Here is a 16229-nt window from a genome sequence, read left to right as displayed (position 1 = left end):
TTCTAAGCTTGAACATAAAAACAAATTTATTATATTTCTGATAACTGCTGCTGGCTGGAACACTATATTTGAATTTCACACTATGTTGCTAGTGACTGATGATGATAAATGAATTTGCTGGGTTGAAGATTTTTGGTAAATTTTGCCCTGCTTGGAAGTCTTTACATTACTTCAAGTGTAGACCTGTCATCTGTTACTGAGTGCGGAACTAAAGGATATTTCACCATCAGATATACCACAGGTATTCCAAGACCCACCATACCCGCAGGCTTTAGGCATTGACATGGAGCGTCGCCACTCAAGTCTTTTTTCCCCATGCTGATTGGTGATATTGTGTTGTTTGGAGAATACATTTAAGTGTTGGTTTTTAAGAGAAGGAATTACATTTACAAGACCAATACATTTACAAAAGCAATTTATGTCACATATATAGTTGTATCCCTTGTATTACAATATTTCTTTTGTGTTCATATACATCTGGATCTGGATCAGCTTGTAAATTGGTTTTAGGGAGCTGTTCTCAGGAGTGAAATATGTGATTTCTTTTAGCAGAAAATATTCTACTGTTGGCAACTACGGTATTCTTTAGGTTTTAATAAACTTCAATTATGTTGCAAAAATCAAGTTTCAACAGTCGGCCAGCCTCATCAGTAATTGCAGCTTTTCATTTATTGACAGTTATTCAAGAATACGAATGAAGCAATTCATACTAATTTCATCATTATTACTTTTGCCCATATTTTTTCCAATGAAATTAAACCTTATATCCTATCATAATTGACATATGATAAGGATGTTACCAAAATACTCTTCCTATATACCAGGTTTGGTCAATATAATTTTGTTAAACCTAACTAAAATCATTCGATACCATAAAGGTAAGTTTGACGAAACCCATATGCCCGAACAATGACGTACATCATTCTAAAAACCAGGTTGCACTTTGTGAAAACCTGGCTAAAATTAGATGTTATATATAATGTGCAGACAATTACTTAAGCATTTGCGATCCAAACATATTAAGTAAACTTGATGACAGTCTCTGCAGCAGTAAGATCTCGGTCAAGATCAGCAGAATTGTAGTTTGAAATGTCATAATTCAAATTGGTGCGAGTTAAATGCATAACTCATATTCCACTGGAGGTGAAAGATCGATATTTCCAGCACTGGTCAAATAATAGGAAATACTTGTCCGGTATGCAAGAAATGGTGTTCTGTAAGATTAGATAGCAACTTATATTTGCAGAAATATTGCATTGGGTAAAATAATTCTTGAAGTGAGATGTATGATTTCTATCTTAAGTGTTTTTACACAAAAAACTGATGACTTCATTACGAGATTCCACTTTTGAACAGTTGAACTAAAGAAAGCTTATTTTAGGGTTGTAAAAGTAACAGAGGAGCTCAAGCTTAAGCAATGACCCACTTTACAATAGCACTTTCATGAATAAGCTAACCTGTTGCTCAACCAATAGAAAAATAATAGAGTAGGCAAGAACACTCCTCCAGAATATCCGCATGGTTCTAATAGTTCATTTATACAGAGATTCAACGCTATGTAACGCTTCATAACACAGAAGTCGAAATCTTGCCAATGGAAAATACAAATGGCTTTCTTGTACAGAACCTTTCAACTTTTCAACATCCATGTTTAAAATGAACCAGTATAACCAATGTTCATTTTATTGGCCAATTTTGTGCTCTATCTCGTACCTTTGCATAGGTGTTGGCTAGAGAGCTCTCCAAAGCTTACCACTTAAGTAACGCACACCACAAACAGTGTTAAATACTATGAATGCAAGTTCTGGTTCTAAGGTACAGAATTACTGCAAAACCACGTCTTAAAGAACAGCTCCCAGGGATACAACACTGTAACAGCCTGAATGGCTCACTATAGCCATAATGTGTATGGTAGATAGTGTATAAGAACCAATCACACACCTGAAACTGTATGTGTGGATCAAACAATTCACATAGAAGAACTGTAAGTCCGAATTGTTTCCTAAATTATACAGCAGCATTTTAAATTGACACCCATGAAAATCATACAATTTACCATGCACATGTCTTCATTGCAACCCCTTCTGCCAAATAAAAAAAACAAGGCAGGGTTATCTGTAGACATGTATTTAATGCATCTCTACTTGTATTTTTAGTGCCTTCCATCAATAGTGTCACCCATTATCTTGGGACAGGCCAACAGTGGCTGAAGTACAAGTAAAGAGATAGGTTAGATATTCTTTATTGACAAGAAATGAATATGGCTTCTTAAGATTAAAAAAAGATGCATAAATAACAAAATAAATAGCGTAAATTCTTCTTCAGTAGCACTAGATTTATACTACCTTCTCGTTTCTCAAAACCACTATTAACCATGAAGAGATTCATTTAATTTACACTTCAATCATTCACAATCTGATAATCAGTTAGTGTTATCACTAATATCTTGAGTTTTACAATCATGATACCATATGATCACCATATTCTAGCCATGAATGATAACAACAACAGCAGACAGTAACAACGTGTAGAGTGTGACCAGCTTTTGTGTAGGCGTGCTCAGATTTGGCTCCTGGCCTGTTGGGGAGCAAGTCAGGCTGGGGACAGGGCTGCCACCCCGGGCAACGTTTTACCTGACATACAAAACACACACTTCAAATTTATTGGACATCTAAACTTGCAATGATAACAACCATTCGAACAGTCATTAATTTAAAATCTTAGTTGTTAATATTTAAAGATTCATTTCCAAACTGATGAGTTGAGTAATTTTTCAACAGTAATATTGTAAATATAAACTTTTTTGTTCCAGAATTACAAATAATACAAGTTAACTGCAGTAGACAGAGAACTTCTATATTAATGTTGGCATACCCTCAAGAAGTTCGAGACTAGCCCCTCCTCCGGTGCTAACATGGCTGACCTTTTCCTCGGTGCCGTACTTGGCCGCACACGTCGCTGTGTCCCCACCACCTGAAGCAGATTGATCTTACATGCACTGCATTATAACATTGATAATTTCCAGTGAAAAACTGCATTGCCAGAGTGATCAGTCTCACAACACAAACAGTATGTGCCTATTGTCATAGTTACGTGTGTACCAAGTTTTTAAATATTTGACAACAGTTTCAAAATTGTGGCCAATTTAACAATACTTAGTAACATTATGATGTTTTCAACAAATGACATACACAAAACAAGAGCTGTTGCACACACATGACAAATGATCCCAATTTGGCTTTGGCCTTGGCCTAGGCAGAGTGAAAGCCATATGTATATGTATAATATGTGGAGCATAATTGTTTTTAATTGTCTACAAAACAAATTAAAAGTATATGTACTTTAAAAGCTTGATGCGAAATGTTTGTTGAGGGCTATTTCATTTAAACATATAAGGACGGGCAGGAAGGCACTTATACCACCCACTCCAGAAGCAATTTAACCTTTCGGGGACCAAATTAGCGATAAACGGCACCCACCTATATCCTAAGAAAATAATTGCCTTCCCCATGCAGGTTATATGTTTTACTGGAATAGCCCTGACTATAAAGCTATTAGCTTCAATAACAATTTATAACAAGAGCACCGGCTGCGGCTGCTGAACGCTCGTCTCATTTTATGCTTTTACAGTTTATTTATTTCATATTGTACATTTGATAGTGAACATGTATTCCAAAGTTTGGAAGTGATAGCTTTGATAGTTATATCAGTGACCCAAGCACAAAACTTAAAAATTCAAGACTTGCTAAAAATTACCATTAAGAGTACAAAAATACTTAAATATCCCCAACCCTCCGGCTACCCTTCCAAATGTGTGACTCAAAACCCTGTTTGATATATTGAACGGCATTATGCAGTTATTGTCTGTGAAAAAAATTGAAAATAATCCATCAAAAATTGAAGAAGCTATGTCCAATTCTCAAAATCAACCAAAATCCATCAAAATGCATGTCTTTTACAACTGTCAACAAAAAAACAATGTGAAGAAGGGTATAATATGAATAAGTTCAAAGTGATAGTGATTGTTTGCAATGATTTTGACACTAAAACTAGTGCTCATAAATATACTTTTTTTCAATATTATACTCGTAAAGAGAATATTAGCATGAAATTGAAAGAGATACGTAAGACTGACACTTGTTTTAAATTTCATTTCGTCAGCAATATCAAGTGATGTTAGTTGTAATGCATAAACAGTTCAGTACTGACTGACGTTAAATCATGGTCCATTATTTGCATTGTATGCAAAAAGTGACATCTAACTTGATAACTTAAGTAGGTGTTATGGTGGGGAACACTTGTCTGAACTTTCAATGCAATACATAAATTATTTGCTGAGAAAATGACTTTGCTTACATGCAAAACCCTAAGGGTGTACTGTAGTGATGCTTTGCCAGGGTGAGGGTCACAAATTTTGATGGTCTTTATAGCAAACACTTATTCTTAGAAGAGGGATTTAGAAACATACAGCCAAAGGAAATAATTTTGATAGTTTATAGGCTTGCAAATCACCATTATCTACAAAACTTTATCTTAGATTTATGACAATAGAAATATACATATCCAAACAAACAATAATTAGGTTTTAATTTGAATATAATTGGAAATCAATGGTGTTAAATGAAGAAACAAATATCAGAAATTCTTGAAAAATGTTAATTACTAATAAAACAAAGTCATACAATTATTCTCCCCCCCCCCCCCCCCCCCATAAAGCAGCCATATAAATGAGCTTTGAGTCACTAACATATATACCAAAAAATTCATTTGTGACAGTCGGCAGTATAGCTCTCCTTATTCTTTAATAGTCAAGTTAAAAATGCATTGTCCATCTTACTGGTAATCCAAGGTTATGGTCAAATATGCACTAAAGATTTGGTGATACCTGTAAACAACAGAAACATTACTGGTCACGATGACCTTTCCGTCTACCAAGTATTGGGTTCCTGTGCCCAAGCATTTTTCAGTTATTGATTGGAAACTGTGGGGACTGACAGGTGGATGGTTCGAATAATTTGTGCCATCCTTCACAGCATAAAAAAATAATGATATACATGTATATAGTATTTGCATGCCGCTGCTGATAATGACAAGAACAACAACATTACTTTTTCAGCTAAAGAGCATTTGTATTTACCAATGATAGTGGCTGCTCCTTTCTCAGTGGCCATGACAACTGCATCCATTACAGCCTTGGTTCCCTTGGCAAACTTTTCAAATTCAAACACACCTGATGGGCTGAAAAAATATCAACCAGAAATATTCACACGATGTCAGCTTTTTCAGATTTTCATAGTATTCTGTTTCTGCATCTAATATTTATACATTCTATGCCATCAAAATGTCTGTACCTTAACTTAATGCAGTTTTAAAAACACATAAGCATACCCATTCCATACGATAGTTTTGGCCTCCAACACTACTTTACAGAACTCTTGTATGGTCTCTGGCCCAATATCAAGACCCTGAAATAAACAATAAAACTGTGTCTAGTATTATCAATTAAATTTGAATTACTTCCCTTTAATAACAATTGAAATAATTGGTAAGAAATTGACAATGTTTAAAATCTTTAAAACAATATCTGGATATTAGGGGATTAACACCTTTTTCCGTCTCTGAAAAATGTGAAAAAAGTAAAACAAATTGTAAAACTTGTTATATCGCTAGGCAAAATTAGATTTAAAAAATTGTGTTAAGAACATGATCTTATGGCACAAAGACGTTGCTTGAATGTTAATGTTAGCTGGCCAATGGTAGGCGGCGGACCTACCAGACATCCGTCAGGAATGCCAGAAGCCACCGTAGCCTGTCCCACTGTGGCATCATCACCAAATTTGTCCCCTGTCACAAAGTCCTTGGGCAGGTGAATCTTCACATTATTCTTTTTTGCCTTTTCCATCAGTTTATTGACAATCTTTGAACCCTCTTCATCATAAAGTGAGCTTCCAATCTACGAAACAATTAATCAGCATTGATAACACATTTCCATAAACCATACCGTGTTTCTATCTACACGTAAAAGTTGTTTATAGTCATTTTTTATGTTTGAATTAGTTACTTCATAAAAAGTACAGTAATCAACATGCAATGTTACAAACAGAAATCAAGAAATTAATTCAAGCTTATCTTATAAGTATTTCAGTAATGCATAATTATTCGAAAAAGAGGACTACTATTTTTTATTTAACTAAGTTTTCATCAGGTATACAGTAAAATACCATCATTTGAATAATGCATAACAAGAGAGGCTGCTGCATTAGTAGGCATTAGCAGTGTGTATGTTGTGTACCTTCATGTCATTGATGACCTTGAGGAAGGTGAAGGCCATACCGCCCCCGATGATCATCTCATTCACCTTGTCCAGCAGGTTCTCTATCAGCTGGATCTTGTCCGCAACCTTTGCACTGAACATACATAATACATCTCAAATAAAATCAATAAAAATATTTTTAAAAGCTACAGCAGTTGAATCCCTTTGGCTCAAAGTTGTCGTGTCCCTCAATAAAACTTAAAGTTTGATCTAAGCGAAAGAAAATTGTGCGTGACAATGCTCGTACAACAAAACATTAACAAAGTGTTCTTTCTTGTTCTATTGAATATTTAATATTCCTATAAATAGACATAGTAAGAATTATAAAGTTGGAAATGTCTATTATTCTCAACTGCAACTGTCTGATGCAATATTGATTAATGTATACAATATGTAAAAAAAAAAGAGCTCCTGTTACAGTGCAATGGCCTCTAGGCCGAGACAAGTCATTTGGAAAAGGCTGTCTCCACAGTAAGGCTTCTTAAGCCTGCATTAACTATCTTAAACCGAAGTACAATGTACTTAGGCAGCATACCCTCCCAGAATGGCGAGGAATGGTCTCTCTGGGTTAACGAGGGCCTTGGAGAAGTAGGTGAGCTCTTTCTTGAGAAGGAAGCCTGAAGCACGCTGGGGGAGCTGACAGCCAACCATTGAACTGCAGGGAGAGAAACAAGCATTCTCTAGATATTATATATGTAGTCACCATCATACAGTCAGTGATCAGATGTCTGCTATAAAAGCAACTTTTCTATGAATGATGCAGAGTCAAATCTCTTCAAAATCTCTGAAAAATAGCTTTAATAAAAACAGCCCCTAATTTTATTTAATTTCTCAAGTCCTTAATAACAGGATTAAGCTTAAATCACTATTTATTTTTTGTTTCCATATAAATTGTTAACTCTTTATGATAAACTATGAATTTGTCTGTAAAATTAAGTTCAAGCAACTTCTTTGGCTAAATAAATATAACACATCAACCTGTGGGAGTTTTTCCAATAACATTCAGATATTCTATTTTTGATTGATTGGAAATTAATTCTTTGATATTTTCTAATAATTTTCAAAGTGCAGTCTTGAAGTGAACAGATTTCAAATAATTACTGATGTGTTCGATGTGGAAGCTGATTGTACATTCTTCAGGGTGACCTTTTTTAAAGACAAGCTTTTTCTAATGTTTAACCATTTGAAGTGCAGATTGTGTAAGTAAGCTTATACTGTTATATTGTTGGTATAGATCAGTGTTCTTCTAGCTAAAATGAGCTAGCAGAAAACATCCACTAACACACTCTCCATCATAACAAGGGCAAAGTTTATATTTCACAGTCCTTGCAGATAAAACACTAATTTATGTGTTCTAAACTGAAGTTCAGGTGCAATTAGCATTTAAAATGATTTTGATTAATGAGCATCACTTCACTTGGTGAGCCAGGCTAAGAAATCAGCCGGCCAACACATGGACACACAGGGCATTGCGAGAGTAAGTGTGGTCACTTTGTCAATGAACTCTGCCTAAGCCTCATCATCTTACACGTGTCCATGATTCTCTATATCTCTGATAATACTGCTCTAATTGTGAGACGAGATGATTTACTTAATTATCCCCAAAATAAATGTCAAAAGATTGTTCACTTTTTCAGATATCAAATTCAAACGCTGATTGCACTAGTGATGTAGCCCATGTGTATGACCTGTGAGCGCGGTGAGCGGTTCCAAAGGCATCGTTCACGTAGACGTCTCCGAGTTTGGACAGTGAAGCTCGGAACTTTTCCACATCCTCTGCCGATGCCTTCACCTACAAACACAAAACATGGTAAGTGCAAAAAAGTTACCTTAAACAAACCTGTACAATTCAGCTGTTTACATATTACCACACATAATAAGGATAGTTGTGTTAACTGGTATAGCCTAGGAGTTCCTCAAGGCAGCATATGACGAATATTGAAACAAAAAAGAATGTTAGAATTCCTGTACAGGTGCTTCAGCAACAATAAAAAAACAATTTCACTTCTTTTTTATGGGGAAACAGTTTGACAACTGTTGTTATAAAGCACCAAAGAGAAGGTCAAAAAGTTGTACCATCCTAAAAGCCTTGCGCTGTCAAATATTTTTTTATTGTATTACGTATTTGCAATGTCTTCCACTACATTTACGTGCGATGAAGCAGGTAAACAAATTGTTGTTATGAGTTCAAATCTGTAACACTAATGTGAGCTGACTACACATATCATCAGGCAACAGCTGTTTGCACTAAATTAAGCCTTTAATTACTTTAAACTCCTAGTTTTAATGGAAAATGTTGAATATTTAACTCATGGAAAAGCAGCTTTTGTTAAGCACAATGTATCAACATAAGCTTGTCACTAAACAAAATAAAATATAAATCAAAAACATATTTTGAGTTATCTTCAAACCTGTAAATCAAGATTAAATACCACAACTTACAAAATAAATGTAAGTGAGCATATTGCATAAATATATGTATTTGTACTTGTATAAATAGAATACCAAGTACTTCAATTGAAAATGAATTTAGTCACTTAGAGTTGTTACCTTCTTTCCTTCTGAGTCAACACCCTTGCCTTCCTCCTCCAAATGGAAGCGCAGATTCTCAAGGAGGAATACCGATCCCATGGCCGGATCCATGCATGCTGTCTCCACCGCAGGACCCACACAGTCATCCAGGAACTTCACCTCCCTGCATGGGAATAACACACATAGAAGGATCTTGCAACAACAACAGAAAACAACAGCAAGAAAACACTTTTGAAAACAAGTATTTTAATTTAATTAGGTTTAAAGACAACTTCAACATTGTCAAGTAATTGAAGTCTACAACTGAGGAGGGTAAGATGAACTTAATTGCTTAGGAATCTTACTCTGGCTATGTGAGAGGCTACATGTTTGAAAACCATAAAAGGAGCATTCTTATTCCCTCTTTAAGTTAAATCTCATGGTTTCTAGCATCTTCTACTAAAGCAACAAACCAGAAGCCCTTTTCATAATTACTTTTGTGAATATATCAAACAGTGAAAGGTCATTTCTCTCTGAGAGTACTTCACTTCCACACTAACCATATTTTTGCATGCCTGTTAATGAAAAGGACATTGAAGACATTATCACAAAAAAAGGCACTCCCTATCCGGCAGTTAACTGTAGGTCAAGGGTTATGGTAGCATTTATGTTATAGTCAAAGAGCAAACATGGGCCATGTTGTAAAAATGTTGCTCAAGGGTTATAAACATTTTCCAAAGTATTTGAATTTTGTATTGTATTATATATGAAGTTCATTTTTGCAAAAATGCAGATGATCAACACACATGTATATGTTTATCATAAAATCTACCTATCTATAAGTTAAGTCAAGAGTAAAGTATTGTAATAGGTTGAGTGGAACATAATAATTAAGAATGTGTAAAAGGTGTATGACAGGGAGAATGTTTATCGCCTTTCTTGTTGTCAATGTTTTAAAATGATTTAGAGTCTATTTGCTTTAAAAATTATTTGAACATGGTAACAACATAGATTTGTTTTAACTTTTTACTTAATGATATTATTCTGTTTACAATTTTGCAAAATTAAGTACTGTAGTTGCAGACAATTTTATTGTGCGTGCTTATTGAACTTTTTGTCTTATTTTTGTAAACTGTTTTTTTTTTTGTTAGATATACTCATTGAATCTCTTGAAAACACTTTATTGTATATTTATTTGTCCAAATAGGCTATATATAGCCTTCTGTATGTTTCTTGGATAAATCTTGAATCTATGTTTAAAGTCATGGATCAACGAACTACCCGGTAAGCTCTTGAACCATGTAAAACTTTACCTTGCCATATGTTTCAAGCATAACTAATGTCAATTTACTTTTATTTTTAAATCAAGCACAAAATTCATTTACATTAAAACATAATTAATATCAAGCGAGGTGACTTCAGGACATCTGTGGCCTTGACCTTTGGCCCGATGACCCCCAAAAACAATTGGGGTCATCTACTGGTCAGGCCCAACCTCCAAGTTAATTATGAGGGCCATGGGTGCAGGCATTGTTGAGTTATCACTCGGACAACCTTTTACCATTCAAGGTCACTGTGACCTTGATCTTTGACCCTATGAGCCCCAAAAACAATAGGGGTCAGCTACGGGTCAGGCCCAACCTCCAAGTCAAGAACGAGGGCCAAGGGTGCAGGCATCGTCGAGTTATCACTTGGACATCCTTTTACCATTCAAGGTCACTGTGACCTTGACCTTTGGCCTGATGACCCCCAAAAACAATAGGGGTCATCTACTGGTCAGGCCCAACTTCCATATCAAGTTTGATGACCATAGGTCTAGGCCTTGTTGAGTTATCACTTGGACAAGCTTTAATTATTTTACCATTAAAGGTCACTGTGACCTTGACCTTTGACCCGATGAGCCTTAAAAGCAATAGGGGTCATCTACTGGTCAGGCCCAACCTTCATGTCAAGTTTGATGACCATACGTCCAGGAATTGTTGAGTTATCACTCGGACAAGCTTTGGTCTACCGACGGACCGACCGACATGCCTGTGCAAAGCAATATACCCCTCTTCTAGATATAAAATATGCTCATATACATTGTTACCTAGTTTGATGAAGTTGAGACAATCAAAGGTCACACTAATCAAGTATGTATGGCGATATGGCCGTTATACATCTTGTCAAACTTGCAAGAGGTATTAGGCCTGTGTACATTTCCACCAAGTTACCTTAAGCTAAACATTTCACAACCTATAATGCGGAAAAGGTCAATTTAGTTGTCAAGCCTGTTCTTGACATAAAAAAGCACTGTAGAAGATCTTGAGTCTAAACATGGCAGTCCTTGTAACATTTTACATATGTATGCTACAGCTTACAATAAAGTTATGTGTGACTGGCTAAGCAATGCCAAGTAATTTAAACAAAAACTGTGTATGTTACACCCTGGGCATGACTGTCTATTCTCTATGTGCTTATATGAAGAATTCCATAATAATGTTCTTTCCAGTAGTGACATATAGCCGTATATACCTTCCCAATCTCTCATCCAAAACAGCCTTGACAGGCCTGAGGGAGTACTTGTCTTGTGGCCTCCCATCAGGCCGACCCAGGTGGCTCATCAATACCACAGACTTTGCCCCATTCTCCAGGGCATACTTAATTGTTGGAAGTGCTGCATCAATTCTGAAAACAACAGATCAAGAGGTGTGGTAGTTTATTTTGCAACCATTATTAAACATCAAAAAGGTGAAAACTACAGACTATGGGCGGATTGTTCAGAACGTTATTAAAGTCAACGATGACGGTGTTCAGGACATTATTGTTAAATTTCAAATTTTTACTGCTATGGAAGTTTAATGGACACACATGACGATGTGATCTGCAGTATTTCTAACTAGATTTGAGACAACTTTTTCAGCTGTACTTGTTTTATTTAAAGATGAGCTCATCAAAAAAAATAGTTCACCTTTTTAAATTAACATTGGTGATGTAAATAAAGCTGTCAACTTTAAGTTCCGAACTTTATATTATAATATTTGTATACAGTATATAAACTCTGACTTCATTAATTTACCTTATTCTAACTATATTCCAAGAATCAAAATCAAAACAGATCATCAATTTGAAAGCAATTTATTTACCCTACAGGTTTAACCATTTTATGTTTCAGTTAAAGCTGCACTCTCACAATTTGACAGTTATGACCAAAAATTTATTTTTTGTTTTGGAATGAGCTAACTTTTGTGCAAATATCTGGAAAACAGTGACCTAAGACTGCTTACAAAAATCTGTTTTACAGTAAGTTATCTTACATGACTGGATTGAAGGCATTGATGCAAAGGTCAGTTGTTCCTGGGACAAAAAATAAAATAAATGCCAAAACTGTCAATCTGTGAGAGTGCAGCTTTAAAGACAGAAGCATTATATCTTCAATATTGAAGATACTCGTATGTGTATTTGTAGCAGAAAATTATTTTTGCTACGACTGCCTTCCACAAGATGGTATCATTCAAAGGTAAAGTTCTCATTTGCGAAATTTACATCAGTTATTACTTTAATTGTAGTATAAGTATATTAAAGGGACTGTACACCAGATTGGCACCAAAAAAGTTTCTCTGTAACGAATCTCAGTACAATTATCTAATAGAATGTGTTACGCTTTGATATCATAATTGTAAAAAAAGTACCAAAATGTAAAAAAAAATTGTGTCGGAGACAGGGTTCAAACCCATGTCGCCAAAATTGTAGTCCAGCGTCGTTTCCACTGAGCTTCTCTAATTGGGTGACATAATTAAGCTCTATACCTACCTCTGTAATATCACATGATAACACCGACTAGCCAATCATGCATAAGGAATTATTTCTACCTGGTAGACATACCCAGTAATCTTTTTTAATGGAAAAATAAGAAATAACTGCTAAACTTAAATACATTTTAAACTATGTGGCACTTCAGTTAGTAAGTTTCAATGCATTGTACTCATTGATGCCAAGTTTATGTCAGTTTTCGACAATTTCTTTTTTTTCCGCTATTTTATCATACGGAGTACAGCCCCTTTAAATTTATTTAGAAATTACAATAAAAGTACAATTTGCACCTGAATGTAGACATAAGCCTGAAAACAACATATTTTACTAACCTTTGTGTGTTTGTGATTGTAGTTCCTTTTAATGGCACATTGAAATCAACTCTGAAATAAAGTTCAAACTTATTTATAGAAACTATTTTACTGTTTGCAGGTTCTCCAATAGTGTCTCATACAAAGGAAAGAAATAGGAACTTTTATTACAAAATAGTAAGGGTGTTTTTTTTTTGCAAAACAACAAGCCCTGGAAAATATGGAAATATATCAGTTGAAGATGATTCGCCCCATACCCATGAAATACACTTTTTTCCAAAATGTGAAAAGAAAATTCCCAATTCCATAGGTTGTTTGTTGTTGTAGTTATTTTTAATACAAAATTGGACCCAAACCAGTTTTGTACTGATTCGGGGTTGTTGTTTAGAAACACACTTTATCACTTTTTGTCATCTCAACTTCCTTCTATTAGGCAATCTTACTAATTTCTAGGCAAATTTTAAATTCCCTATTTAAGTCTTAATGATACGTTCGGTGCGTTTAGGCATTAAGAGAAAGGTCAGTGCTCCAGCTAGCCCATTGAGGTAGCTAAGGCTGGTCCACCCCTGCCGCTTTTCTTATCGCCCTGCCCCCTTTACTTGTTAGTGCTTTTTTCACAATTGCTCTTTTATTGCCTTCCATCCCGTTAGTGCCCTTTTTTATTATCGCCAAAGAATCATCACCAAAACTGCCCTGTAATCTGCTGTCATAATTGAGACATATTGCGCAATACTTATGATAGAAGCCCTTCCATCTTCCCATGTGCCTTGTCATTGTCATATGATTGCTGTTTGTGTATTTGTGTAATGAGCAGACAACCTGTGTTATCATAATTGGGAATCTCCTAATCCGACAATTTGGTAGCGTAACAGCCAATTTTGACCAGTATTTTAGGAAAATGACCATAGTACCCATTGAATTAGGATATTTTCAATAAACATATATGCATGCTTAATATATTCTAATATTCTTTTTAACCATTCACTTGTGTGTTTTATAACCCCAACAACAATTAATGAACAGTTTTAAAAAGTTTGAACTTCTTCTTTTACCGTTGACTACAGTATGACTTCTTTACACTAAATTTCTGTCAGATTTGGAACTTAATTGAAAATTTAAGAAACTTGTTTGAATTAGGAACTAAACCAGATATCTGCTTCAAAAACCACCAAAAGCATTCAACCAGTGTTTACATCACAAACATTAACTTTTTTCATATGAAAAACATGTCAAAGTAAACCTGGGAGGAAAAGAGCACCCAGTGTGGGGTGCAAACCAATGACCGCTAAAACACTAGCATGTGATCTAACCAAGTGAGCTAACCGGGCAGCTGGTTCTTAATCCACATCCACACACACACAATAGTCCACCTAAATGGCTGTCCATGAGTCTTTTGACGATTTTTTTTATTAAGGCAGATTCATGACGTCAAATATCCAAGCAAAAAGTAGCGAACGGTCCTTGTGCAGAGAATCCTCGCTGCCACAATTTTGAAATTATCTCCGTTAAAAATTCAAATTTCTACGAAATATTTTATTGCCTACTATAAAAACATGTTCAGATATCGTAAAACACTTACATTTGTAGATTGTTTATCATGTATTCCAATATCAGTAAATCTGGGACAAATCTGACAGGTTGTGTGCATGTATAAAATGGTATTTGTGACCCAGAATATATTTATGTGAAAATAACAACTCTAATGACTAATTCGATCCAGTTTAGGTCACTGTCGGGTATATACTGAAAAATTTCGTCATTATTATTCAACATCAATGCATAATGTAACTGTATATTTTTTTCGCCCAGTGTTAAATGGTAGAGTTGTAGCGTTATGCACTAAGCAGTTGTAACCACAGCCCCCGCAGGTCAAGGGAATAGTGGGACTTTGACTTTCGGTCCAGCCAACCCCGGCTAAAATCCCCGCCCTGCAGGAACGAACAGATGGTAAAATCCCTGCCAAATGCCCCCACACCCCAGGGACCCTAGATAAGGCCCATTCCCCGCTATATTTAAAGCAAAGACAAAACCACCGCATTCACCCCACACTGCGGGGCCACATGAAAGGTAAAAACATGGCCCATTTCCCCGGCTATCCCCGGTATACCCCCGGACCTGCGGGGGCCGTGGTAACAATTGACTGGTGCATTACAGTGATACATAAGAAATGTCAAAATAATAAAGTATTCCTGATCGCTCATTATTGTACGTAGCTAACACACACTAGGGCACCTACACACTACAATGTTTTATTCAATTCTAAACTTTTAAAGTTATAAAAAAAAAACAATCAGGCTTTGGGCTGTTAAAGATTAATTGAGCCAAGCAAATAATAGCTCGAAATAAATAAGTTGAATATACAAATGTCAATTTGTACTAAACAGTGCTAAAAAGAAGGTGAAGGACGCATCTTCAACGAAGGCTTCGAAGGTCAGCAAGAAAGTAAGAAGTTTAGAAAAAAAGACAACACTAAAAACAAACCTTATCAAAACCCTTTTGTTTTTTATATCAAGTGCATCTAATGCCAATTTATTCAATGCCATTTCTGCCAATCAATATACGCTTAATCAAGAAATATCGTTCGCTTATTAACTCTGCAGCCGGCTACTTCCGCTTTCTATTGAACCGTATGTAACCGAAAGAAAAATACACAGAAAAGAAAACAACTACACGCAATTATAATTTAAGTTATCCGAAACCAAGCATCGCACAGACGGGGGCGGGTGATAATGTACACGATTTGAGATAAACGCAGTGATCCACCTTCCATTATTGTACCCTACCCAGCACTGATCCATATTTTCCTAGAGGCCACTATATATATATATATATATATATATATATATATATATATATATATATATATATATATATATATCCTACAGTACGGAAATCCATCTTCCACTACTGCCCCTTATATCCTATAAGGATCTACCATGCAGTGATCCGCCTTCCCTAGTATCCCCTACCCTGCAACGATCCTCATTCCCCTAGAGTCGCCTACCCTGCAGTGATCGACCTGCCCCTAGTGTCCCCTACCCTTCAGTGAGCCACCTTCCCCTAGTGCCACGGTCCCCATACCTTGTCTTGATCCACCTTCCATGCACTAGTGACCCCTACCTTGAAGTGACCCACCTTTCACTAGTGTCCCCTACCTTGCAGTGATCCATCTTCCAGTTGTGTCCCCTACCCTGCAGTGATCCACCCACCACTTGTATCCCCTATATACCTTGCAGTAACCCACCCTAGCTCCCGCTAGTGACCCCTACCTTGCAGTGATCCATCTTCCCCTAGTGGCCCCT

The 16229-nt window shown here is 35.9% G+C and overlaps 1 protein-coding gene across 1 annotated transcript; it reads right to left on the bottom strand.

Annotated features, from left to right (window-relative positions):
- Positions 1-2226: 2226 nt before the first annotated feature.
- LOC128229071 (probable phosphoglycerate kinase) lies at positions 2227-15566 on the bottom strand. The gene is made up of 12 exons (XM_052940722.1): positions 15409-15566; positions 12949-12999; positions 11339-11491; positions 8864-9008; positions 8002-8105; positions 6849-6968; positions 6293-6407; positions 5774-5953; positions 5389-5465; positions 5138-5238; positions 2875-2973; positions 2227-2633 (listed from the first exon to the last, which is right to left on the bottom strand). The coding sequence occupies exons 1-12, from the start codon at positions 15468-15470 to the stop codon at positions 2593-2595; spliced, it is 1248 nt and encodes a 415-aa protein (XP_052796682.1). The 5' UTR covers positions 15471-15566; the 3' UTR covers positions 2227-2592.
- Positions 15567-16229: the final 663 nt, after the last annotated feature.

The sequence above is a fragment of the Mya arenaria genome, chromosome 3, assembly GCF_026914265.1.
Source record: "Mya arenaria isolate MELC-2E11 chromosome 3, ASM2691426v1".
Taxonomy (NCBI): Eukaryota; Metazoa; Mollusca; class Bivalvia; order Myida; family Myidae; genus Mya; species Mya arenaria.
This window is presented reverse-complemented; position numbering and strand designations above follow the sequence as displayed.